This window comes from Taeniopygia guttata, chromosome 9 (genome assembly GCF_048771995.1).
Source record: "Taeniopygia guttata chromosome 9, bTaeGut7.mat, whole genome shotgun sequence".
NCBI classification, from domain to species: domain Eukaryota; kingdom Metazoa; phylum Chordata; class Aves; order Passeriformes; family Estrildidae; genus Taeniopygia; species Taeniopygia guttata.
This window is the reverse complement of record NC_133034.1, coordinates 24,482,901-24,507,478: the sequence shown is the minus strand read 5'-3', so window position 1 is coordinate 24,507,478 and position 24,578 is coordinate 24,482,901. Positions and strand designations below refer to the sequence as shown.

The 24,578-nt window shown below is 38.3% G+C and overlaps 2 protein-coding genes and 1 long non-coding RNA gene across 12 annotated transcripts in view; 2 read left to right on the top strand and 1 right to left on the bottom strand.

The window, feature by feature from the left end:
* Nucleotides 1–19,805, bottom strand: part of IFT80 (intraflagellar transport 80) — a 30,871-nt gene extending 11,066 nt beyond the window's left edge. Inside the window, exons 1-11 of one of the 7 annotated variants that reach the window (XM_072933507.1) lie at nt 19,563–19,803; nt 18,575–18,634; nt 18,409–18,483; nt 17,602–17,825; nt 14,404–14,514; nt 12,538–12,606; nt 8,807–8,916; nt 8,390–8,479; nt 6,678–6,815; nt 2,493–2,672; nt 866–984 (exon numbers count right to left, since the gene is read on the bottom strand). In XM_072933507.1, coding sequence (XP_072789608.1) covers nt 866–984; nt 2,493–2,672; nt 6,678–6,815; nt 8,390–8,479; nt 8,807–8,916; nt 12,538–12,606; nt 14,404–14,514; nt 17,602–17,825; nt 18,409–18,443 — 1,076 coding nt within the window. In that variant the 5' untranslated portion in view covers nt 18,444–18,483; nt 18,575–18,634; nt 19,563–19,803. Of the gene's footprint in view, nt 1–865; nt 985–2,492; nt 2,673–6,677; nt 6,816–8,389; nt 8,480–8,806; nt 8,917–12,537; nt 12,607–14,403; nt 14,515–17,601; nt 17,826–18,408; nt 18,484–18,574; nt 18,635–19,562 lie in introns of all 7 variants that reach the window. The other 6 variants (XM_072933509.1, XM_072933508.1, XM_072933511.1 and 3 more) reach the window with 6 other exon arrangements.
* On the top strand, nt 11,078–11,431 carry LOC140684725 (uncharacterized). The gene is made up of 3 exons (XR_012057433.1): nt 11,078–11,219; nt 11,250–11,300; nt 11,331–11,431. It is a non-coding gene; the product is annotated as an uncharacterized lncRNA (long non-coding RNA).
* Nucleotides 19,806–20,028: 223 nt separating the features above from the next.
* SMC4 (structural maintenance of chromosomes 4) overlaps nt 20,029–24,578 on the top strand; it is a 28,087-nt gene continuing 23,537 nt past the window's right edge. The window contains exons 1-3 of one of the 4 annotated variants that reach the window (XM_030280418.4): nt 20,029–20,397; nt 22,600–22,790; nt 23,873–24,051. In XM_030280418.4, the coding sequence (XP_030136278.4) occupies nt 22,634–22,790; nt 23,873–24,051 (336 nt within the window). In that variant the 5' untranslated portion in view covers nt 20,029–20,397; nt 22,600–22,633. Of the gene's footprint in view, nt 20,398–20,492; nt 21,984–22,594; nt 22,791–23,872; nt 24,052–24,578 lie in introns of those variants that run through there. The other 3 variants (XM_030280419.4, XM_030280416.4, XM_030280417.4) reach the window with 3 other exon arrangements.

Sequence of the window (24,578 nt, the reverse complement as noted above, 5' to 3'; positions counted from 1 at the left end):
ACTAGTGTTCACTGAGCAGACATTCCATTGAATATTTCAATTAAAAATAAAATTTAAAAAAATTAAAAACAATATATTATTGTGATTCCAATCAAGTTTTTGCCACTCTTTTCCAAACACTGTGAGGAAGAGGAATTAGTTTTATTCGTGAAGACATGTAACAGAAAAATCAGCAAAATTATATTTATATGGATTGTTTTATTTGTAGAATATTTTTAAAATATTTCTGACTGTTTTAGAGTGATCTGCACTAATGTTCACTGAGCAGATATTCCATTGAATATTTCAATTAAAAATAAAATAAATTAAAATAAATTAATTCTTTGCTTCCAATGAAGTCTCTGCCACTTTTCCAAACAATGTGAGGAAGAGGAATTTATTTCACTCACAAAAACATGTAACATGCAGGAAAAAAATAGCAAAATTATAGTGATATGGATTATTTAATTTTTAAAAGATTGCTGTTTTACAGTGATCTGTACTAGTGTTCACTGAGCAGATATTCCAGTGAATATTTCAATCAAAAATAAAATTAAAAAAAAAAATTAAAATAAACGAATTCTTGTGCTTCCAATGAAGTCTCTGCCACTTTTCCAGACTAAGTGAGGAGGAGGAATTTATTATACTCACGAAAACAAGTAACACTGCAGGGAAAAAACAGCAAAAATATATTTATATTGATTATTTAATTTTTAAAATATTTCTGTTTTACTAGTGTTCACTGAGCAGATATTCCATTGAATATTTCAATTAAAAATAAAATTTAAAAAATATTTAAAATAATTAAATTCTTGTGCTTTCAATGAAGTCTCTGCCACTTTTGCAACCAAAGTGAGGAGAAGGAATTTATTTTTAATTTACTCACGAAAACACGTAACACTGCAGGGAAGTGGCGACCACCAAATATCCAAAATTCAGGGAGGCTTTAATGACCCTGTCCCGGAATTCCAGCAGATCCACGGCCTCGTTGATGACGTTGTGCACCTGAGCACAGGGAAATGTCATGGAATTACACACAAGAGCTGAAATCCAAATTAATCCATCAAATATTCCTGCTGAGAAAGTCATTTGAGATGGAGGAGTCTTTGAACTCTGAATATTTTGTTAAATTTGTTGGATATATTGAATAGATAAAGTATAACTATTATGATAATTAATATATATATGTTTATTTTTTAAATTTTATAATGGTGTAATGTTCAGTTAAATAAATAGATTATTTAATTATGATTTTTTATTTTGAGTTTATATTTTAATATTTTATATATATAACCTTAAACATAAATATAAATACTTTATATTTATGTATAAATATTTTATATTTATATTGGAGGTTATATTTTTAACTAGATGAGGTCTGAAAATTCCCATTTTAAGACTGTTCTGCTGTTGATAAATTGAGTATTTGAAATGAACACGTCAATGTTTATTTCATTGTTATTTAAATAAATTTCGATGTTATTTAAATAAACACTTTATCCAAACAATCCAGCAATATCCAGCACTGGGATGAAGATGTTGCAGTGCTCTGGAATTCTGAGGATTCCACAGCTGGAAGCACAGGAAATTCAGGAGATGGGCTGGCTGAGCAGGTTGTGCTCTTCTTATTGTGCTTAAAATTTGCTCAAGAAAATCAGAATTTGCCACAGATTTTTCAGCTCAGAAATTTTAGACAGCTAAAAATCCAAGGGGAGGGACCTTAAACAAAAAAGTATTTTGTTTTTTTTTTGTGGGGTTTTGGGGTTTTTTTTGAAGATGTCACCATTCTGAGAGTGGTAACTTCCTTTTGATCTTTTCCATTATGCAAAACAGGGACTGACCTTAATTATTCCAAGAGCCTGGAAACCATTTCCAAGGATATGTTAATTGCTATGCCCACCACAGCATCACTAATTAACTTTGCCATTGTAATACTCAGGAAAAAAAAAAATCCATCTGCAAGTTTTTTGTAGGATTTTGTAGAGTTTTCCTACATAATATATAGGAATAAAATCACTGTAAAAGAATGAAAATTAAAAATGAGTCAGGGTTAGCTACATCTCCTCACTTTTTGAATTGACAAAGAGAATTCAAACCTCACAGAGATCATTCCCAAGTGCATCTGGAACGAGTCGGTGTCTGGGAATGAGGGGAAAATTGGGAATTTTGAGCCCATTCGTGCTGTGTGTTCCCAGACACTGACTCACAGCATCCCACCCACGGCCCAGCCCCAAACCCAGCCCTGCTGCTGCTCCAGCTCTTCCCAATTCAAAACCAACACGAAAATGAAAAAAGAAAAAAAACACTGAAGGGTCTCATCAGGAATTTAGGAACTCGATGCTGAAAAGCCCCAAATGTGTAATTTGGAAAATGTGGAAGGATGGAAATCTTGATTATCCCAGAGGAAAAAACCTTGTGAGTCAACGTCTGGCAACACAAATTCAATCCAAAATCCCTATTTTGCACTGAAACAAGCTTTGGGATTGGGCTGCACAGCTCTGAGGGGATTTTACCTTCATGGTTCTTCTCTTAATTAAGGTAATTAGGAAGTTTTGCCATTCCCAGTGCTGTTCCACCACGTGGGCAAAGATGACCTGGCCGTTGGCGCAGGCTCCGGCCAGCTGCGTGCCATCGATGGACCAGGAGATGGCAAAAATGCTGCCAGTGCTGGGCTTCTCCAGGGCATAGGACCACTGGAAAAAAAAAGAGAAAAATCATCAATTTTACTCACTCTGTACTTTTAGAAAGCATTTCTTGTCAGAAATACGTTTGCAGGGTCGGGATTTTTCAAGCAATTCCCATTTTTAAATTCCAATATTTGAATTCCAAGGAAGGAAATGTCAATAAATGATGGTTTTGAGATTGGATGTTTCAGAGTCTGGGGAACAAAAAAGGGAAAAGCAGCAGGTAAAGCAAAAATTCAAAAGTCACAATGCTTGAAGTACATCAGGTACCAGTTTTTTACTCATAGTTTATTATTCCAAGTGTGTTCTCATTCATAAATCCAGGCAATCACTACGTAAAATTAAGGTGCTTAAGAAATAATTACATTTTCTCCACTCCTTTTTCCATACCAGGGGGAATAAAAGGTGATGCTGGCATTGCCTGAAATTCCATTTTCAAGCCTTGATTTAAAGGCTTCACCTTCCCCATCAGCCCCTGTCTGTGTGAGCTGCACTTGGGAAGGAAATTCCCAGTTTGGAATTCCAAAGATGGAAATTCCCATTTTTGAGTTCCAAGGAAGGAAATATCAATTTTTGGATTCCAAGGAAGGAAATTCCGATTTTTAAATTCCAATATTTGAATTCTAAGGAAGCACTTCAATTTTTGAATTCCAAGGATGGAAATTCCCATTTTTTAATCCCAAGGATGGAAATTCCCATTTTTGGATCCCAAGGATGGAAATTCCCATTCTTGAATCCCAAGGAAGGAAATTCCCATTTTTGAATCCCAAGCATGGAAATTCCTATTTTTGGATCCCAAGGAAGGTTGTTCCCTAGATCCAGGATCCCCCCAGGAGGAACCAAAGGCCACCAAACCAAAATTCAAAACCACCTCAAGGAACTCCAGGAATGCTTTTTTGGAGCTCCTTTTCCATGGAAAGCAGAGACACCGCAGCTCTGATGGGATCCATTCCCAAAACTCCTTTTTTTAATGATATTTTTTTTCTTCAGGCCATTGAAAAATCACTCAAATATTTCCAGATCATAACCTACATTAAAAAAAAAAAATCCCAGAAAATTCCATTTTCAAGCTTTATTTTCCAGCTGTTTTGAAGGCTCTGGGTAAGTCAGAGCACTCCAGTGATTCATGCTTCCTGCAGATGGCTGGGGCATTTATCACGGCCATAAAATGTTATCACAAAAATAATTTTAGCTCTTCATTTTTCATAGAAACAATTTAAAAACTGGAATAGTTGCTGTGGAATTCCTAAATACATGGATTTTTATTTTTGGTGTTTGTTTTAGGAAAGGTCTGACTATGACTCCAGGAATGAATACTGGTCCAACATAAATGCAATTTTTGCGTTCTATTTTTCCTGTGTCATAATTAATTTTTCACTGAATTCTCTCAAGAACAAAGCCAGGACTTGTAAAAGTTTTGTTTTATTAAAGAGATCTATAAAAGCAGGAACTTGAATTTCCCTTTTCTGATTGCACAATGCAGTAAAATTTGCAGGATGTTTTCCTCTATTTTCCAAAGATATCAGTCAATATTCCATATTTTTAATAGAATGTCTAGAAAATTTTGATAAAATAGAAAGATAGAAGAGGATCAGCCAAATATGCAAACTGCCAGCGTAGTAACATGGCCAAAAATCACTCTGTAATACAAGAAAAAGTTTGAAGAATGTACAAAATAATTTTAAAATTTATGGATGAATGGAAATAATTGCTTTTATTACATAGAATTTTCTCAGCAGAGTGTTGAAGACAGGAGAAAAACAAAGGACAGGATTTAACAGTCAAATAAACATCAATTTATAGATAAACATCAGCAGAAAATAAATGTTCGACAAGAAGAGCACTAAAAATTTGGAAAATAAACAAAAACTTTAAAATAAACTGATCAATCCCATTCAGGGTAAGCAAGTCATTAAGAGAAGATACATAATTAAATTCAGCATTATTTACTGGATGCCCCTATTTACTAATTAAAATTATTCATCTGACCAGTGTTTAATTTTTATTATTTTTTATCAGTGATCCTTCTACACTCCCAAGGCTCTGGGAACACAACTTGCATGTAGAACAGTTGTAATAATTTATTTTATATATTTTATATATTTTTTAATTTCTATATATTTTTTATATTTTGTATATAAATACCTCATTTCTTTCCATGATTTTTAATCAAAGAAATTGAATTAACAATTAAAATTTAAATTTGAATTTAACAATTTAAAATGTTAACATTAAATTTGTAAGTTTGGTCTTTACCAGGAAGCTGCTTGAACATCCCAGGGAGGTAGGAAAAAATGAGAAAAAAGAGCATTGAGTGCAGGAATTTCATGGAATGATGCCCCAAAATGAACATATATGCTGGAGGGGAGTTAATGATAAATATTTATTGTCCTGATGGCTCCCTGGGGAGCAATTTGCCAGGGCAGCTCAGTTCCATCAGGCAATATTTACATTCAGGGACATTATTTAGATTTAAAATCCTCCATTTGAAGAGAATAAAACACACAAAGCAGCTGCCAGCAGCTACTGTTAATTTTTATTTAAGAATTGAGTAATAAACTCTTAATAAATAATAAATTCAAGTATAAAATAATAACACTAATAATAAGGAAGAAAGAAAAAAAATAATCATCATCCTCTTAATAAACTCAAGTAAAATAATCTTAATTTTCTACAAGAAATAATCCAGTCTGCATAAAATTCCCAATGACCTGTTCAGTGTTAAATGCTGATTAAAACATTGTTTTTTAGCTTGCAGGAGGTCTGAGGCAGACTTAACAGTAAATTAAATTAGAAATCTGTAGATATCAAAAAAATTGGTTTTGAAATCAGCAAATTGACACTTTGCAAAAGAAAACTGCATTTGAGTACTTTTCCTTCAAGATAATTGTAATTAAATTTTATTTACAAATTTATAATTAAATTCTAGTTATATACAGTCAATGAAAATCAGTGAAATCAGAATCACTACAGGAGGTGAACAGGAAAATTCAGAGTTTATCCTTATGCCTTTTCTCAAATAATCTTTAATTTTAACCTTATACCTTTATAACCTTATTATAACCTTATAAATTATTATTATAACCTTATAGCTTTAACCTTATGCCTTTTCTCAAATAATCTTTAAAGGCTCCTCTTAATGAATATAAAATATTTGAAATATACACTCCAAATTCATGCTGAGGTGAACCATGACTGACTGAACACACCCAAAACACCACAGCAATTTTTTTCCCAAAAAAGAGCAATAAACACAACAGGAAACTACGACAATAAAAATCCCAAATAATCAAATTTTGCTGCAAAAAATCTGAGCAAAAATGTGCAGAACCACAGAGACAATGAGGACAATCTGTGCTCTCAAGGAAGGGAGGTGAAAGTGCATTAAATTAATTTTAAATTAATTTAAATGGAGATCAAGTTGCAAAAAACCCTATAAAAATAAGGAGTAAACCTTCAAGGAAAAAAAAAATAAAAGTGGTTATAATAGAATATAGAACTATAATATAATAATAAATGTTTCTTCCACTTGCTTTTCTATAAGGTTATTGTTATACACTCCTTTTTATGGTTAAAAATAGTAATTTATGATTAGTTATGATCACAAGAGATGCTTGTGAACTCTGTGGTGAAGAATTTCATGTCCCAAATGGCAAAATATTACTAAAAATAAAATATTCTGGTCAGCAAAAAGGTGATGGCAATCACAAGCAGTTTTTGCTAATAAAACACCCACCTGTACACTGATGTCCTAAGGAATATTTGCTGTATTATCAATAAATTTGCACAATTTCCAGAGTTCTACTCTGGAATTTTCTATTTTTATTATATTTAATAATTTTTTTCATATATATAAAATAAATTCACAGAGTTTTACTCTGGAAAATATTTTAAAATAATATAAAAAATTAAAAATAAAATAGGAAAAAAATGAAAATATTTTAAAATATTTTCATAATATTTCATATTTTTAAAAATAATCTCTATAAAATAAATGTGCAGAGTTTTACTCACCCCAGTTTTATCACAGAGACGTAAAGTGTTGAAAGATCCCACAGCAAAGAATTCTCCATCCAGAGCCCAGGCAATGGAAGTGATGGGATACTCGTGGGGCTGGGAATTGTACAGGGCACGGCCAAAACTGTCCCAAACCTGCAGAAAATTCAAATTTCCACCCCTGGCACCACGCTCTGGGGGAATTTTTGTTAGTCTGAAGAATAATTTCCCCTCATGATTTAGTGTGATTTGAAAAATCGCTATATTACAGTTAATTTTTGGTTTATATATATATATTTTTTGTATTTTTGATACTGTGTAAGTGTAATTTCCCCTCAGGTTTCAGTGTGATTTGAAAAATCACTATATTATCATGCATTTTTGGTTAATATATATATATATTTTTTTTTTTTTTATACTGCAAAAGTATAATTTCCCCTCATGGTTTAGGGTAATTTGAAAAATCACTATATCACAGTTCTACAGTTAATTTTTGGTTTATATATACATATTTTTGGTATTGTTGATACTGCAGAAGTGTAATTTCCCCTCATGTTTTCAGGGTTATTTGAAAAATCACTTGCATTTTATATAAATTAGTAATATAAAAATAAATAATATATATATTTTAATATATATCTCATTTTTGTTTTATATAATTTTTTTTCTTTTTTTTTTTTTTTTTTTTGTTACTCCAGAAGTGCAATTTTCCCTCATGGTGAAGTGTAACTGGAAAATCACCTCTATTATTCCTCACTTTTATTTTATATATACACTTGTTATACTTTCATTATTCCAGAACTATAATTTTCCCTCATGACATAGAAATTGGAGAAATAATTGCCCAAGTTAATTAAGTGTAATTATATATATATGTGTATATACATATATACACATATATACACATACATACCTATATATACACATATATTAAAAAAATTATTTTAGTTAGTTTTGCTTTATTTATTGCAACAGACTTGCTTTTTGCCATGGCAAATGTCACATAATTCTGAATAAAATATTCTGGATAAAATATTTTTCACCCCTGAGTTTTATTTCCTGTAAATTACCCCAAGTCTATAAAAGATCCCTCTGGAAATTTCCAAAAAGAGAGATTTTTTAAATGGAATTCAACAGAATACCAGGAAGTCAAAGTAATAATTTATTGGAGTTTTAAAAATTTTTAATTGTATATTTTCTATCACAGTCATTACACAATTAAATGACAGAACCAACACATGACACATTTAAAAATCAGTTTTTATTTAAGGGAAGATTCTCAAAAGGTGCTTTGTATTTTGGATGCAGATTATAAGATTATATTTCCTGCATCCAAATATTCATTAATATATTTCAAAATTTACTGAGGGATTTACTCAGTGGAAAACAGCAGTTTTATCTCCTCTAATTTGATATGGCAGCTTAAATTAATTCAAATAATCACTTCTATATTTGTACATATTTCTGGTTTTCACTCCAATTTTACCAGTTTTCATCCTGCTGTATTTAAAAATATTTGTAATTTTATCTTACTACACAGAGTGAGGTGTATTTATAAATAATAAATAAATAAATTTATGTATAATAAATGAATTTATCTATAAAGAAATAATTTTTTTTGAAAAGTGCAAAATTTCTCATTTCATTCTGGGCTTCCAGGGTAAAATTCAAAAATTTCAGGATATTCAAGAAATTTTTGGGCAGGGAGTTCAAACTGAAGCAGAACTCACCTTGTACCTACAATCCTCCCCTGCAGAAAGAATCAGATCATTCACTGAATTCCAGTCACTTTTCAAAATCAGCCCATCGTGGGCTTTCCACTGAAAGGCAAAAAAATCAATTCAACAATGCTGACAGCTTCTATTTTTAATATTCATCAGTCCTTGCACTTGAAGATCTTGGAGGTTTTTTTCCAACCTTAACCATTTTATGATTTAGCAGAAAAATAAATTAAATAAAGCTTGAACAAGGCAGAATCGAAGCACAAAAATCTGCATTAAAATCCTTCATCCAAAAATCCATTCTAATTTTTAATCCAAAAAAATTAAAATTCAACAACACCTTGTTAACAAGAGAAAAGAGAAAAGGCTTCTGTATCTTTATTTCTGTAAATAAATCTTATTAATTAATCAGATTATTAATGGTACCTGCAGAACTTTAGCATTTGGCTGGAGGGGTTTAATAATCAGCTGCTGGCCTGAGGTGTAGAGAACTTTGTCAGAGTCAGGTGCCCAGGACACTGAGTACACTGGAGATCCTGTGGGCATGGAAAAAATACTCTATTTTTAATAAAATAATAATAACAATAATAATAATAACAACATCAACAATAACAGAAATTATTATTATTATTATTATTATTATTATTATTATTATTATTATTATTATTATTATTATTAGCAAGATACAATAGTGCATAATAAATCAAATATATAATTACATGCAATATATAGAAATATATATAAAATATTTAAGTACATAAAATATAATACAGAATTATTGCATAAATTAGATTTATATTAGATAAATATCTATATAGATAACACTGTATTACAGAAATGCACATTATACATTTCTCAAGCTTTTTTATCTATTGCCATTTACCACATTCTCAATTTTTTAAAACTACAAATTTCATTTGTAGTTTTAGAAATTGAGAATGCGGTAAATGGCAATAGATAAAGATAGATATTTAAGCATCCCAAATTCTGTATTTTTGATTCCTTCCATGGCCCAAATGAAAGGTTTTAAGTGTAGAAATGTCCAGAAAACCACCAGGAAATAGCTGCACTTTGAATTTATATTCAGATAAATACAGATTTAATTCACTGGTATATTCAGATTTTATCCACTGATACAATTTTAGTCCCAACTGTCACTCCAGAAATACAGAAAATCAAAATAATACTCACCAAGTGACATCAGAAAATAAATATTTTCACCCCAAATCGTGAGGCTGGACACAAAAATGGGCGGAAAAAGTTTTGTGCTGCACCTAAATTGGCTTTTTTTTAGATTTTTGGGTACCATAATTAACACAGATTTTTGTTTTGCTTCACAAACATCCCATTCACAAGTAACTTCCAAAATAAATGACAATAAATTCAACTGGCCATAGGCTGGACAGATTTTTCCCAATTAACTGAAACTTTCTTAGACTGAAACTCTCAGAATTTTGTATCTGGAATAAAGCTGACTGTTCCATTTTAAAATCATGTTCCAGTTTTCAAATTAGATTTTTTGAAAACAGAATAAAGCAAAAATTACATGGAAAAAGATCCAAGGAAAAAAAAGAATTTAAAAAAGTCAGACTTGCCAACTATGCAAATATTTTCCATATTATTTGACAAGATTTGTCTCCTCTGAAGAAAAATCAAAGGATTTTGCTACTTGATTCCTTGGAATAAAACTAAGAAAGTTTAGTAAAAAGTTTCTCCAAGTATTAAACTGAGCAACTGAATTAATATTGTTCAAATAAACTATTTTTAATGGAACTTTATGGTAATAAAAATCCCCAAAAGAGTTAAAAATGCTCTTACAGGGTAAAATCCTCAGTGACAATTTTGGCATATTAAATCCTATTTCCAAAAATTACTCAGGAATGTTCTTAAAAATATGGGAAATTAAAATATGGGAATATTTTGATGAGATTTAGCTGACTAAGTGATTGAACTGCCCTAAAATCATCCAGTATCTCCCCACCTCTCCCTGTGCAAAAAGCTGATTTTATTCTGGTTAAACTCCGTTTGAGCTCCCAAATATTCACCCTCTAAGTGGAGACCTGCTGTCGTTGCTCCTGAAGATTTCTGTATTTCATAGATTTTCTTTCAGGGAATTTTATTCCTTAAAAATACAGAATTATGGCAGATTTTCTGAACTTGTCAACCATCAGAGCAGACAAGTCCCAGAAACACAACATATATTAAATAAATATGGCTCTGGCTGTTTTCCTCCTGGCAATTCCTGGTGAAAATGCCATAAATTCTGTCCCCAGCTGGAGCAGAAATTCTAAATAAACTCTTTTTTTTTTTTTTTTTTTTTTTTTTTTGTGCTTTCCTAATGCTGATCTAACAATCAGAAGAGTTTTCTATTTAAACCAAATGTTTGCCTTTTTTATGATGGCTGAGGATTTAACCACAATTTCCAGGGCTTAACAGCAGGGGCTGAGTTAACTCATTTCCTCCTGCACTTAACAAGGACTGGCTTGGGAAAATGCTGCCAACACCCTGGAAAGCCCAGAGGAAAACTGGGTTGCAGGGAAAATAGGAACATTCTGGCAGAAAAGGAGGCAAAAAGGCAGAAAATTGGGATTTGAGGAAGGAAGGTCTGGCTTATCCCACAGCAGACTTGGTAATTGCAAGAGTTTGTGGGAGATTTTGGATTGTCACAGGAGGAGAAACATTAATTGAAATAATTTTAGATCTGGTGAGGGTGTTTCCAAAAGAATGTAGATATCAGGGATAAATTCCTCCCTGGGGAGGCTTGGGATGGAATTCCCAGAGCAGCTGTGGATCCCTGGAGGTGTCCAAGCCAGGTTTGGGATGGTGGGAGGTGTCCAAGGTAAGTCTGGGATGGTGGGAGGTGTCCAAGATAAGTTTGGGATGGTGGGAGGTGTCCAAGCCAGGTTTGGGATGGTGGGAGGTGTCCAAGATAAGTTTGGGATGGTGGGAGGTGTCCCTGCTTTAAGGTCCTTCCAACCCAAACCATCCCAGCATTCCATGATAATCCTGTGGGTTCCCAACACATCATCCAAGAAATCCATGGAAGAAAAGTTTCCTCATCAAAATGGATCAGTGGCAGCCCAAATAGAACATTTCAGTGTAAGGAGAAGGAGGAACAAAAGGAAGAATTTTAAGGGAATCTTCAGGAGGAATAAAGGCCAAAGACAGAACAGGCACGTGGATTATCACCCCAAAATACCAGCCTGAAAATTTATTTCTAACACAAGGAGTGCAATGAGGCAAAGGAATGTTGGCAGTGGGGATTTTTTCAGTTCTAATAAAGGAAGGGAAAAATTGGTTGAACACGATGCACCACTCATGCAGAATCCTGTCCTGACCCCAGGAATGGCCATGCTGACCACAGGGACTGTGGGATTCTGACTCTGAATTTAAAGGATTTCAGGGCCTCACAAGATTTTAAGTTGAAAATACAAACACAAGGTGACAGTTACTCCATGGGGACTCAGCTGTGCTTTTGTACTGCACCAGAAACTTGCAGAAACCAATGAAAATTCATATTTCAAACTACAGCATAGAATTTACTTGATAGGCTTTTTCAAACCTCAGATAAGCAAAATAATGCGTAAAAAAATTGACAACACAAACTGAGAAATGTTAAAGACTATGTGCTTCAGTTTGAATATTTTTTTTCAATTCTTGTTCAGTTGGTTTATCTTTTTACCTGACAAACACTGCATGAGCAAGTGAACTTCCTTAAAAGAACTGAAATGCATTTTATATTCACTGCTGTGGTTCAAATGCCTTCCCCAGGTTGAAAGAATTCAGATCATTTGTTTCAGACAGAGATAAGGGCCTGACATTTAACCCAAGCCCAGGTGCATGTGGTTTCTTCAAAAATGTCACAGGGTCACACGGGCTCTATCTATGAAGGCTGAAAAACAAAATCTAGCTGAGGATCTTCACTGAAATGGCACCAAATCCTCAGTGTGGGACTGAAACTGCTGCCTAAAAATATTGCAACACTTTGAATTGGAAAAAATGAAATACTTTTAAAAAATCTTATTAAAATGCAACTCTGAATTACATTTGATTTTAACTAAGGCCTTAACACCCTTGAACAAACCATATTTAGGGTCTGTTATTTAAATATATTTCAGAATAACAAGTTCTGAAGAAGCTTTGAGCAAAGAACTCACCTTGCTGAGCCAGAGTGGATCTCAGCATTCCACTTTTAGACCAGATTTTCACTTGGCCATCTTCCCCAACTGCAAATGAGCACAGAAATCAGCAAATGCCATGCAATAATCAGTCCAACAAATGTATTTGTATTTTACTCAGGAAACACTTGAGTTAAAATAAATCCAGCTTTTCTTACAGGTGAATTCCTTTTGTTTAGTCTTCCAAACATGCAATAGGAAGGATATGAAGGAAAAATATTTAAGATTGTTCTTTTGTTATTATCAAGAACTTTGCTGAAAATCCCTGAATTCTTTTCTGAAGCTGCTCCTAGGAAGGGAAAATCCATCATTATTGAAGCATCCCAAATTCTGTATTTTTGATTCCTTCAATGGCCCAGAAGCTGCTTAAAGGAGTCTGAGAAGGCCCAGGGGAACAGGAGCAGATTTGGTGGATTAAACTGGAGATTTCACAGCTGACAAATGGTGGAAGTGAAGATAACTCTGTTTGGATGGCTTCAATTTTCTACCATAACTGTGTGTTACCCAATAATCCAGTTTATTTATTGAAGAATTCACTGCTCAACACTACACAGGGCTGCTGTAACAGCACACAATTCCTGGTGTGGTGTCATTTTTGAAATGCTCTGGTCCTCCCATTTAGGCCTCACAGATCTAATTAATGAGGAAAAAGATGCACCTAAAAATGAATGGATTCTTCCATTCAAATATAATTTAGTTACCACATTTCAGGTTTTTAATCTGGCCAATGTTGTTTCAAAAGTTTAAAAATAAATCTCAATAAAATTAACAAAATTAAAAATCTTATTTGTGCACATTTGATGCTATTGAAATATAACCATAAAAAGATTTGTAGTGGTGCAGTAGCAATGATTTATTGACTCTTCCTCCAAGTACAGCTGTGGTATAAGAGGAGTTGATCTCCTCAGAATAAACTGGAAGTGGTGATGAATTCCCACACTCCCCAAAAAGTGTCAGTGTCATGCAGTCTCATAAAAAAAAGAAAGGTTTCAAAAGACAATTTTGACTTTGTTTTTGGAGAAGTTCCTGAGGCAAAGCTGTCTTTAAAAAGAACAATATTTGTGTCCCTCTGGGATTCCAGAGGAACAGGCCAGACAGAGTTCCTTGAAGCAGCATTTCAGAGGCTGGAAATGAGCAGATCCAAAATTATCTTCAGTTCTTGTGGCCTGAGCTGGAACGTGGCCAGAGGAATCAGCTGTGCTCCATCAGCAGGAGCTGACACACCAGAAAACCCAGCAAGGAGCCCAGCACAGGCATTTCAGCAGCTCCCCAAAAAACAGACAGAATTTGGGAGGAAAAACGCCAAAAGAACTCATTAACCAAAGATTTAGGACAAAAAATGGTGTAGAGATGAAGAAATTGTGGGCTCACTCCCCTAGCATTAATAGAAACAGGCTGTAGGTGATTATTACTGATAATTAAGGAATAAATCACAGGAATATTCAAGATCAATGAGCCTTTCTAGCTAAAAAAATCCCAAATCTGCAGGGATAAATGTACCATAAATGTACTAACTTAGAAACTTTTTCTTGTCGCAGATAGAAAAGAAAGAAATCAAATATTCTCCTTTCTGAAGTACAGAACAGCCACAAAACCATCTAAGCACTCTGATATTAAAATACTTACTTTCAATTGGATTGGATGACTTAAATGAAAAAAGAAAAATATTTTTACTAGATCTAGTAATTAAAATTGACAACGCTAAGCTAAAATAGCATTAATTAAATAGTACAAAATGAACTCCTAGTAAACAAGGTGGTAACAACCTCTGTGATAATCTACTTTTTTTGGGTCTTAATTATTATTTTAGTTTTCAAAGCACTTTATTAATATAGGAATGCTCACCTGTAACCAGGGCTGTTCCCTCATAATTCCACCTTCCTGCAAGGACAGCTCCACAATGTGCTTCTACACTTTTCTCCACTCTTCCTAGCTTGGAAATCAAGTGGAATTTCCCTTTAAAAAAAAAAAAAAAAAAAAAAAAGCTATAGTGTATATAACTTACATCATTATAGATAATTAATTATTTTACATTATTAATTACAAGATATATTATTACAGCAGTGCTGGTACCTTCTGTGGAAAACACACAAAGTAAGAAAGCAACAACACAGAGAACATGCAGTTGTTTTCACAGCTCAGATCAGAACTATTCCTGCTCCCAGCAGCCACCCCCAAAGTTTGTAATGATTTCAACAGAAGGATCAGGAAGATTTTCTTCCCAAATAAGGGATGCTGCTTAAATCCAGGAAGATCAAATTTAAACTGGAGCAAAGAGCAGACAATGGAAAGCTTGGAAAAATGAGCAGCCCAGTAACTGAAATAAATGACTTTAAAATAAAATTATTTTTATTTATTTGATCTAAGCTGCCAGACTGAACCACTGCAAAGAAGTTCCTGAGTGCCCAGAACTTTTGGCACTATCATCCAGCCAAATCTCTGCTAGTGCAAGATTTCCAAGGAAAAGATTTTTAACACTGATAAAAATACCTATAGTTTGGAGAAATCAGTTTATTTGAACAGATAATTTAAAATTCCATGGAATCCCAGACTGGTTTGGGCTGGGAGGGACCTTAAATCCCAATTTAAGGGACACCCAATGAGCAGGGACACCTTTCACAGACCAGGCTGCTCCAAGCCCCCTTCAACACTTCCAAGGTGTTCATTTAATGCATTCCATTATTTGGTAACTACAAAATAGAGTTTATCTCACAAATGTATCACTTATTGCATAGAAAACCTCTCAGGTCTGAGATTTTCATGTTTCATGTGTAAGCAATAACTGAATTTAGAGGAATTCAGTGTTCATTTCTCCAATTCAATTGCCAAAATGGCCTTTTCTACATTAAAAACAAGTTTTATTTTCTGAGAAAATACATATTTTATTTTCTGCACCTTTTTCCATGCAGTGTCTTTGTTCCACCTGTATCCAAGACCTTTTTCACTGGAGAATCCTTAAACCAAATCTCCCAGGAGCAGGAATATTCCTGTGCCATCACCTACAGGACTCAGCATGAAGTGTCTGAGTTCTTCAGAGTCATCATTTTTTTCAGGATAAACAGAATTCCATGGGATTTTATATATTGAAACAGCCTCTACTCATATAAGCAGAACCCCTGAATATTTCTGTGAGCAATTCCTTAGCTCATAAGAGACAAATGAAATTCCAGTAGAAGCTCAAGCAGCTGGGAAGGAACTGAAGGCTTTGGTGAAGTGAAAACATCAGGAAAATGGGCAATGTCAAAGTATCAGATAAATTCCTGTTATCCAGGGAAAACTCCACTGGTTTCCCAATCTTTTGCATCCTCTCCCACTCCACAATCTCCTACTTCTCTCACAAGGCCCCTTCCAAAGAGGGAAACAGAGGAAATTGTAGCGGGGCAGGGAAGAACATGGTTACATGTAAAAGCAGGATCAACTTTCCAGAATTCCTCTGGAAAAAATGTGATCATCACTTAAAACTGTATCCTAATCCTTCTGCAGAACAGGGAGATCAAGTTTTCAGGGATAGCAGCTTTACTTCTGCAACTTCTTTGCTTTTCCAACAGGGAAATTCACAATTGCTGCCAGTCAAATGCTTTTTCCATGGCATTCCCACAGGGAGGTTTCTCCATTTCCATGGATTTCTGTTCTTCAACTGAGGCAAGAGAGACTTTCAAATTACAGCTTACTACACAAAAAAAGAGAAAATTTTAGCCAAAATGCCTGGAGTAGACAGAAGTGATTCGACTTAATCTCTGGTCCTTTTTTTTTTTATTAAGTACTGAAGACAAAACTGTCCTCAACCTGAAAATAACTCCCCAGTTTTGAAGGAATTCCCAGTGGGAGAATCCCAGCCTATCCAAACGTGGAATATAAAACATGTATGTTTTGTTCATTAACTTCCATGGACTCTTAAATGCTGACCTAATATAAAACTGTAAATAAAAAAAGAAAAAAAAATTCAATCACTTACGATTTGTCCTTAATTTGAAGGTTAAAGCCAAAAATATTCTTCATTTTTGTCAAAAAATAGCACCAAGACCAATGTCAGTAGGAAATAAAATAACAATATTCCCCAAGAGATGCACTTCAGAAGAAAACCCAAGGGACTAAATTTACATTTGCTCTGATTTCAAACATCTGCACTTCAACTAGGAATTAATGTAAAGACATTATGCTGCTTTTCCATTGGATTCAGCAAGTTTCCAGAAATCTTTGTCACAGAGGGGAGTTTGTTGGTGCAGGAAAATTGCAGGAATAAACTGGTGCAGGAAAATTCATGCAGGAAGAAAAATCTGATTGGGCACAAAATCTATTTAGGGAGAGGAGAAAAAAAAAGAACCCAACCCAAGCAAACCTCAAAGCTTCTTGCTCCCCAGATAATGCCTTGTATTTGACTGAGCATTAAAGGGTACAAATATTTTAAATTTACCTAAACATTTTAAATTGCCTTTGTCCCTGATTTAGAGGCAAGATGTATTCTGTTTGCCACCTTGTGTTAAGTGAGCAGTTTTCCTTATCTCTTCCAAAACCAACTCTCTCTTAGGGGAGACATCTGCTGATAATGGGCTACTGAATGTCACTGAGTGACTGATAAGAACATCCCACTGGGAGATGCTCTGCCCTGAGGGAGGAACCAAGCATTCCCACCTGGATATAAGGTGGGTTTTTGGGACACCAGCACGGTTTTTCCTGCTCTGGATTTCCCAGAGGAATATCTACCTCTCCAGAGGAAGGCTGCACCCTTTCCTGCAGGATTACTGCTCCAACAGAGCCACACCTGACACCCCAGGAGGATTTTAGCCACAATTCCAATTGCACTGCTGCCAACACCCTGACCAACAGAATGTTGGGCTGTGTTCTGACTCTGTCAGGGCTGTTTTGGTTCACTGCATTGTTTATTTTGTCCTTTTAAAGACCTGTTATTCCTGCTCCCATATTTTTGCCTGAGAGCCCCCCTTAATTTCAAATTTATAACAATTTGGAGGGAGGGGAGGTCTAAATTTTTTCCATTTCATGGGAGGCTCCTGCCTCACTTAGCAGACACCAAGACAGCCTTACCATCAGAACTGGTCAGAACAAAGCTCTCAGCCTGGGATTGCTTCTTGCCACCAACCCCTCTGGGAAACCAGTGCAGGTCTATGGGATAAACATCCTCTGGAAGCTTCAGCACTCGAGTGGTCTCACAGGTCACAGGGTTCCATTTCAGGATCTGGTGGTCATCGCTGCAGGAGTAGAGCTCGTCAGCTGTTGTCCAGCCCACACAGCTCACCAAGTCCTTATGTGTCCTTCAGCTAAGGAATCTGAAAGTTCAGCTATTAAAAATAATCAAATATCCCATCTATTCAGAACTGAAGGGACAATACAGGAAGATTATTTTGGTAGGATTGCGCGGAACGTTTAATACTTCAAATAAAAAAACACTTCATTTGTTTGTTCTTCTGTGTGAAGAAGAGCTGGTAAAAATTCAGCCAAAAATGAAGCAAATTGTCATTTCATAGAATGAAATATTTCATAAAAATAAAAATTCTTATCATGATGTTAAATTAAAGTTATGGAAACATGGCTAAAACACTGGGTTAGTGAAGGGTCTTAGTGCAAAATACAAGTTCAAAACACCCAACTACCATTCAAAAGTGTTGGTTTATTAACACAACATCATATTTAAGTGTTCAATATCTCTTAAAACATTGTCCTTAAAGGCTGCAGTCAATGACAAGGGGAACAAAGGAAAAACAGGGAAAAACAGCCATCTGCAATTTACTAATATTTCACTGTAACTTCAACAACAAAAGAAAAAGTTTTCTGGAAGTGCCTATTCAGAATGAACACGATGTTCCATGTTTTTTTCTGTGACAAAGGATATGTTTTGGCTCCTTTAAAAGGGAAGTCTTTAGTCTCATCTCAGTTGTTCAGATGGAGCATTAAAACCATGTGTTATAACTGTAATAAAACAAATACAAACTGTATAATTAGCATAATATATATGCGTACACAAGCAGCCAAAATGAAAAAGGAAGACACTAACACTAACCTTAAAAGTTCTGAAGTTATATTACATCACTGCTGGGGAAAAATAAGCACCAAGAAATACCTGAGTTTAAAGAGAATTTTGTTTTTACATTATTCAACTGAATATGGACAACTTGAAGAAAAATTGATGCTGTGAACAGTGAATCCTTAAAGTTGGAAAAAACCTTTAATATCAAGCCTGAAACATCAGAGGTTGGAGCACTGGAGATCCCTTGTGCTGACACACAGCCAGGAAAGGAAAATGTGGTATTTTCCTTTCAGAGCCCAGAACTTTATTATAACTTTTAAAGCATTTTAATCGCTCTGTATGTGCTACTAAAAGGCTGAACGCCCACCCTGGGCCACCCACAGGTACATCCATCACTGCCAGCCCACGTATTCCCTCCGTCCCAAGGAATCCAGCAGGGCTCCGCTGGAATTTCAGGAGCGATGTGGCAATAACCAGGAATTACAACCAGGAGTTATAACTAGGAATTATCCCGATTCGGAGAAAGCGAAGTGCCTGACGCCTCCTCTCTTTCCCATCCGGAGCTGCTGGCCCTGGAGATGAGGATCAGGGAAGGATGGGGGCAGCAGGGAAGGAATGCCAGAGGGAAGGATGGGGGAGCAGCGGGGAGAAAAACCAGCGAGCAGGGGCAGAGCAGGAAAGGGAAGGAATGCCACAGCAGAATGGGGGGAACGGCGAGAAGGAAAAGCACCCAGAGGAATGAGGAGCACGCAGAAGGAGACCCCAAACCCTCGGGACAGCCTCGGGCACCACCGCCCGCGCAGCACCCGCTGTTCCCTCCCTTTCCAGCTTTCCAAGCAGAATTATCCAACCCCTCCTGGGGGTCGGGGCTTCCCCCGCCCTGCCCTCAGCTGTCCCCCGGAGCTCTCCCTGCCCTCCATCCGCCCGTCCCACGCCCGGCCGGGGGTCACGGCTCCCGAGCCTCTCGCCCACCACCGCGGCGCTGACTCAGCCGAGGGGAGGGCGGCCAGCGCGCCTTTACCTGCGCGGGCAGCGGCGGGGAGCGCGCAGAGCGGCGGCCGGAGCCCGCTGCCGGCGGATCCCGGGCTGATCCCGCTGCCGGCTGATCCCGCTGCCGGCGGATCCCGGGCTGATCCCTCCTGCTGCTCCCCGCCGATCCCGCCTCCCTCTCCCGCTCCCGTCGCCTCAGGAGCGGCGGCTCCCGCTCCCCCCGCCCGCCAAGCGCCGCCGTCGCTATGGCGACTTCTCGCGAGACCTCATCCTCTTCATCCTCCTCCTCCGCCACCTCACGGGTCCCCCCCCAAGGTGCCACGGCGCCGCTCGTTGATTAATTAAACCCGCCTCAAAATCGCCCCGCTCTCGCAGTTTTTTAAAATTTTTTTTTTTCACTTGTAAAAAAATTTTTTTGTAATTTTTTTTTTTGGTGGTATTAATTTTAAACCAGCGCGCGTCGCCCAGCAACCAGGCGCCGCCCACTGACCTACTTCTAAAATTAAACTGAACCCGTTTCTCCGCCGGTAGGGCCGCGAGGTTGTGTCCCCGCGTTGCCCTTACCCCCTAATGTCTCGCACCCCTCCGTCTCTGCCCAGAAAAAGCCGCTCCCGGCGGATTTCTGGGCGCTTTCCCCTCCCTGCTGTAACGAACACAAGATGGCGGGCGGGGGCGGCGGTGCCGTTCAAACCCGCGGACCCGGCCCCTCCCGTCCCAGCCTGCCCCGCGCTTTTTTAACGAATTTCGGTTCGAGTTCGCCGTTTCGGCGCCATTTTCGAGCGTGGAAGCGGCCGAGCTTCTACAGCAGCCGGAGCCGCCCGCGCTGCCGCCGCCTCGCCGGGGCACGGAGCCGCCGGGACGAGCAGGTACGAGCTCGGCGGGAGGAAGCGATGGTGGCTCGCCTCAGGGCGGTGGGGTGGGGGGGCTTCGCGGCGGAGGAGGTGCCCTCAGGGGGGTGCTGAGGTGATGGTGCTGATGGGGGGGAAAAAAGAGATGCTGCGAGAGTTGAGGGGAGACAAGGGATGCTGGGGTGGAGATGAGGATGTTGGAGGGGAAGATGCTAAGGAAGAGACAAGTGGTGCTGAAGGGAAGGTGCTGAAGGGAAAGGCTGAGGGCGCTGAGGGGGAGACAGGCGGCGCTGAGGCGGGGGGTGCTGAGGGCATGGCAGGAGGTGCTGGGGGACCGGCGGGTTCTGCCCCGCTCCTCATTTCCCCGCTTCGCTCCTCGCCCGGAGGGAGCAGAAGCGGCGGCAGCGCCTCTGCCCGGGCTGGGCTGTCCCCGCTGGGGCTCCTCCGGCGGGTCCGGCCCGGCTGCTGCCGGCACAGGGCTTTGAGGAGCGGCTGTGCAGCCCGAGGGCTCCCGCTGTGCCCTGAGGGAGCCCCGCGGCTCGGAGCACGGGGGGGAACTTCAGCCTTTGGGTAGCGGAGAGACCCGATTTTAATCTGCTTAGAGCTGGGACCCTTCTAGCTCCAGCTCTGCTGATGCTTGAAGGACGAGAGAAAAATCCCAAGAAAGCCCTTAACGATTCGCTTAAAAGAGCTGGACTCGATGATCCCCGTGGGTCCTTTCCAACAAGAAATATTCTGGGATTCTGTGACTTGGAAAGAGCGTGACAAGGGTGCAGTCTGGCTCCTTAGGCTTTAAAAAAGCCCCAGATTTGTCACTGACAGGGCTTGTCTCCATCAGGTTTAATCGGCTGTTAATAGGGAAGGTTTTCTGTCCGTCTCCGGCTCTTTTTTTCGCCATCCCCGTGAGGAAAACGGCGCTTGGCAGGAGAGATGCTTTTACCGAACACCTTCGAGCTGGCTCGGGGGAGGGGCTGGGCACGAATTTGTTAAATTTGTTAGAGACTATATGGCAGCTGATTTATCGCGATTTAAAAGCTGAGGTCAAGTAGTTCGGCTTGTTCATTCTGGTGAAGTGTCCGAGGCGGGGGAAGGGTTGGGAAGGTAAATAGGTCTATATTGCACAATTCTGTTGGAGTGGAGCAGTTTGGGGAAAAAAAAATAATAAATGTGCTTTGAGAGGCTGTAATTGTCCGCGACAGCCATTGCGGAACAGTTCTGAACGGGGGCATAGACTGAAATTGCCTGAAAATGAGTTCTGTCTCTCATTTCCCCCCCTCCTCCATTGTCCCAAAAGAAGGACTCTCATGAGAGTGTGGGTTGGGGGTAGGTCTGAAAACGTCAAATGATTGGCACCAATTGTAAGATGACTTTCTAACCACGTCAGTTTTTTATCTTGTGAGAAGTAAACTTTCTCATGTCTGTTTTTCTGCGAACTCACTTCGCCACTTGCTGCGATTTCAACTCTTTGGGGAGAGTTTCGCTCCTTTTCTTCTCATCGGGTGCTTTCTCTTCACCCGTTTGCGGAGCTGTGCTCGAGTGCCAGCTGATGGCTTTTGTAATGCTCGTCCTTACTCATATCACTTTAACATCCCGACTAGATGAAGGTATTTCGTCTTTGCTTTCTCTCTGAAATGCTGAATGCTGGCAGGAGGGGTTGTGTTGTGTTTTGTGAGCAGAGTGTGTCGATTTAAATTATTTAAGAGTGAAATCTTTGCTATAATCACGCAGGGCTTTTGTTTCTCTATCTGTTTATCAATCCCTTAATAGCCATACAAATATTTAGCACGGATTACTGAAAGTAAAACGAGTGTCAGGTCTGAAATATAACGAGTTCTTGCAGGAGAGTTAGAGGCATGTGGCTCCTGGGCTTGTTGTTCAATGTGTCTTTTAACTCTTTTGCCCCCAGCACCACGGTGGCTTTCAGGGAGCAAAGTCACTGCCCTGAACGTGTCCCCACGAGCTGGCAGCAGGTAGATCCACGCTGTTAAAGCAGATGAGGCTCAGCCCCTCGTTTTGGGGGGTGATGTATCTTAAAAATATATCATTATAAAGCTAACCTCAATGTTTTTTTTTTTTCAAATTTGGATTTTTATCTTCTAAATGCTGCCAGTCTTGAGTTTCTAAATGAGCCAAGCATCTAGGCAGAGGTGTAGGTGAATTCCTTGCGGGGCTGTAGCTCAGTGCTGAGATCACGGGGTTCTCTTGTTTGTGTTAGCAAAGGAGATAGAGCCCTTCAGTTGTTTGATTGCTTGGAATGGAAGGGGAGCAGCCAACAGGGACCGTGCCAGGCAAGAGCACCAAAACCTCCACTGCAGCCCGTAGGAAGGGCAGGGAGCCCTTGGAGGAGTCCTCCGTGGACTTGGAAGTGGAAGATGAAGGCACCAGGGAGCCTGACAAAGAACCTCCCCGAGGTAGGTATGGGCTGGCTGTGGTGGTGCTGACTGAGCCTCCTTAGCAGCAACTTGAATTTCCCAACTCTTCCAGATGGGATTTGCTCTTTCCCTTCTACAAAGCAATGCTGAAACCCCTGGCAACTTAAAACTGCTTTTAAAATGGTCAAAAGAGCTTGCAAAGAGTTAAGGGGTTTGGCCCGGTACAAGTGCAAAAGCAATTTGTAGACTTTCTCCTAATAAAGCCTATTTCGGAGCTCTGATCTGGAACATTGTACTTAAGATTGTGGTACAGCAGCAGGATTTTTCAAATTTATAGGCAGCCAATGGTATGGGATTTCTTGGAATGGTATAAATGTCAAGTTTATTTACTTAACTCTTAAAATGATTTGACTTTCTTTTTCATGAAGCAGTGTATTTTCTTGAGTTCCTTGAGCTGAGCTTTCGCAGAAAAAAATCTGCAAAACCAGCAGCTGTGTAACTTTTTAGGGAGCCAGATGTGCAGTTGTTAAAGGCAGGTATTTGACAAATACATTGAAATTGGTGACAAAAACTGCTGCTTGCTGGAAGGAGGAGTTGCTGGTGCCTGGGGAAAAGCTGCTCTGCTGATATCCAGGGGGCCAGTTTGTTTTCGTAACAAACTTCCTGTCTTTGCAGAGCAGCCGTGCTGTCATTGCAGCTTTCAGAGCCTCCTGAGAGATCCCCAAATCTTGCACAGTGGCTCTGAAATGTGGCTTTGCACTTACTCATTAGAAAGGCTTTGCCTGCTTCAGATTTGCAGATTTATTGTGATGGTTGGAGCTGTTGGAATTGCAGGGGGCCTGTTAAAGTGTGTTGGAATAAGAATTACATAATGAAAGAACAAACCCAGCGATGGGACATCTTAAGTAGCTCTTAAAAAACATTTTGTTTGTGGAAAGAAGAATTTTAATTCCACTCAGCTCATATTAATAACTACAGGCCAAAATGTAGCTTGGTTCAGACAGAAATGGTATTTGCTTTTTCAGTTCAACATTTTAAAAGGTGTCAAATCACTGAGAGCTTACAGTTGTTTTTTTTTGTTGTTTTCTTTTTATCTTTCTGTTTATTTGGATGGGTTTTAGCAGCCTCAGATGAGGTGGTGGATAATCGAAGTTTAGAAGAGATTTTGGGTAGCATCTCTCCTCCCCCACCTCCAGCAATGACCAGTGAACCTGGTGCTCCTCGCCTCATGATCACTCACATTGTAAACCAGAACTTCAAATCCTATGCAGGGGAGAAAATTCTGGGACCTTTTCACAAGGTATCTTTCTTTTTCCTTATGTAGTTTTGAGCTGAAGGTAAGACTTCACTTGGTGGTATTAGTCCTTCCTGCATTTTCTTCATTTAAGCTGACCTCAAAATAACTGAAAAAATATTTAAGGTTTAGAAATATTTTGATAGTAATATTCTAAATTAAGTAGAGAAAACAGCTAAGTGCAGCTTTCCAGTGCTGTGCAATTTTAATTTGTCAGCACAGCTTAGAAAAGCTCTCTTTTCTCTTGATTTCGTTTGCTGGAGAACTTTTAGGGCTGTGTTTGAAGACAGAGAATATTTTTTTGTGCCCACAAGAGACTTACGTGGCTGAGCATGAAAGTTAGCTTGTGAAGGCTGTGAAGTGCAGGACTTTGGGTTGAGCAGTGCAGCTGGGAAAGCTGAGCTGAGCTGTGGGGCTTTTATTCACTTTTACCTTGGCAGCAAAAGCTCAGCTCTCAGACACTTGCACGCACGAGGAATAATTGTGCTTGAAATGGGTGATGGACACTGGGCAGGATTTATTTCCCTCTGAAG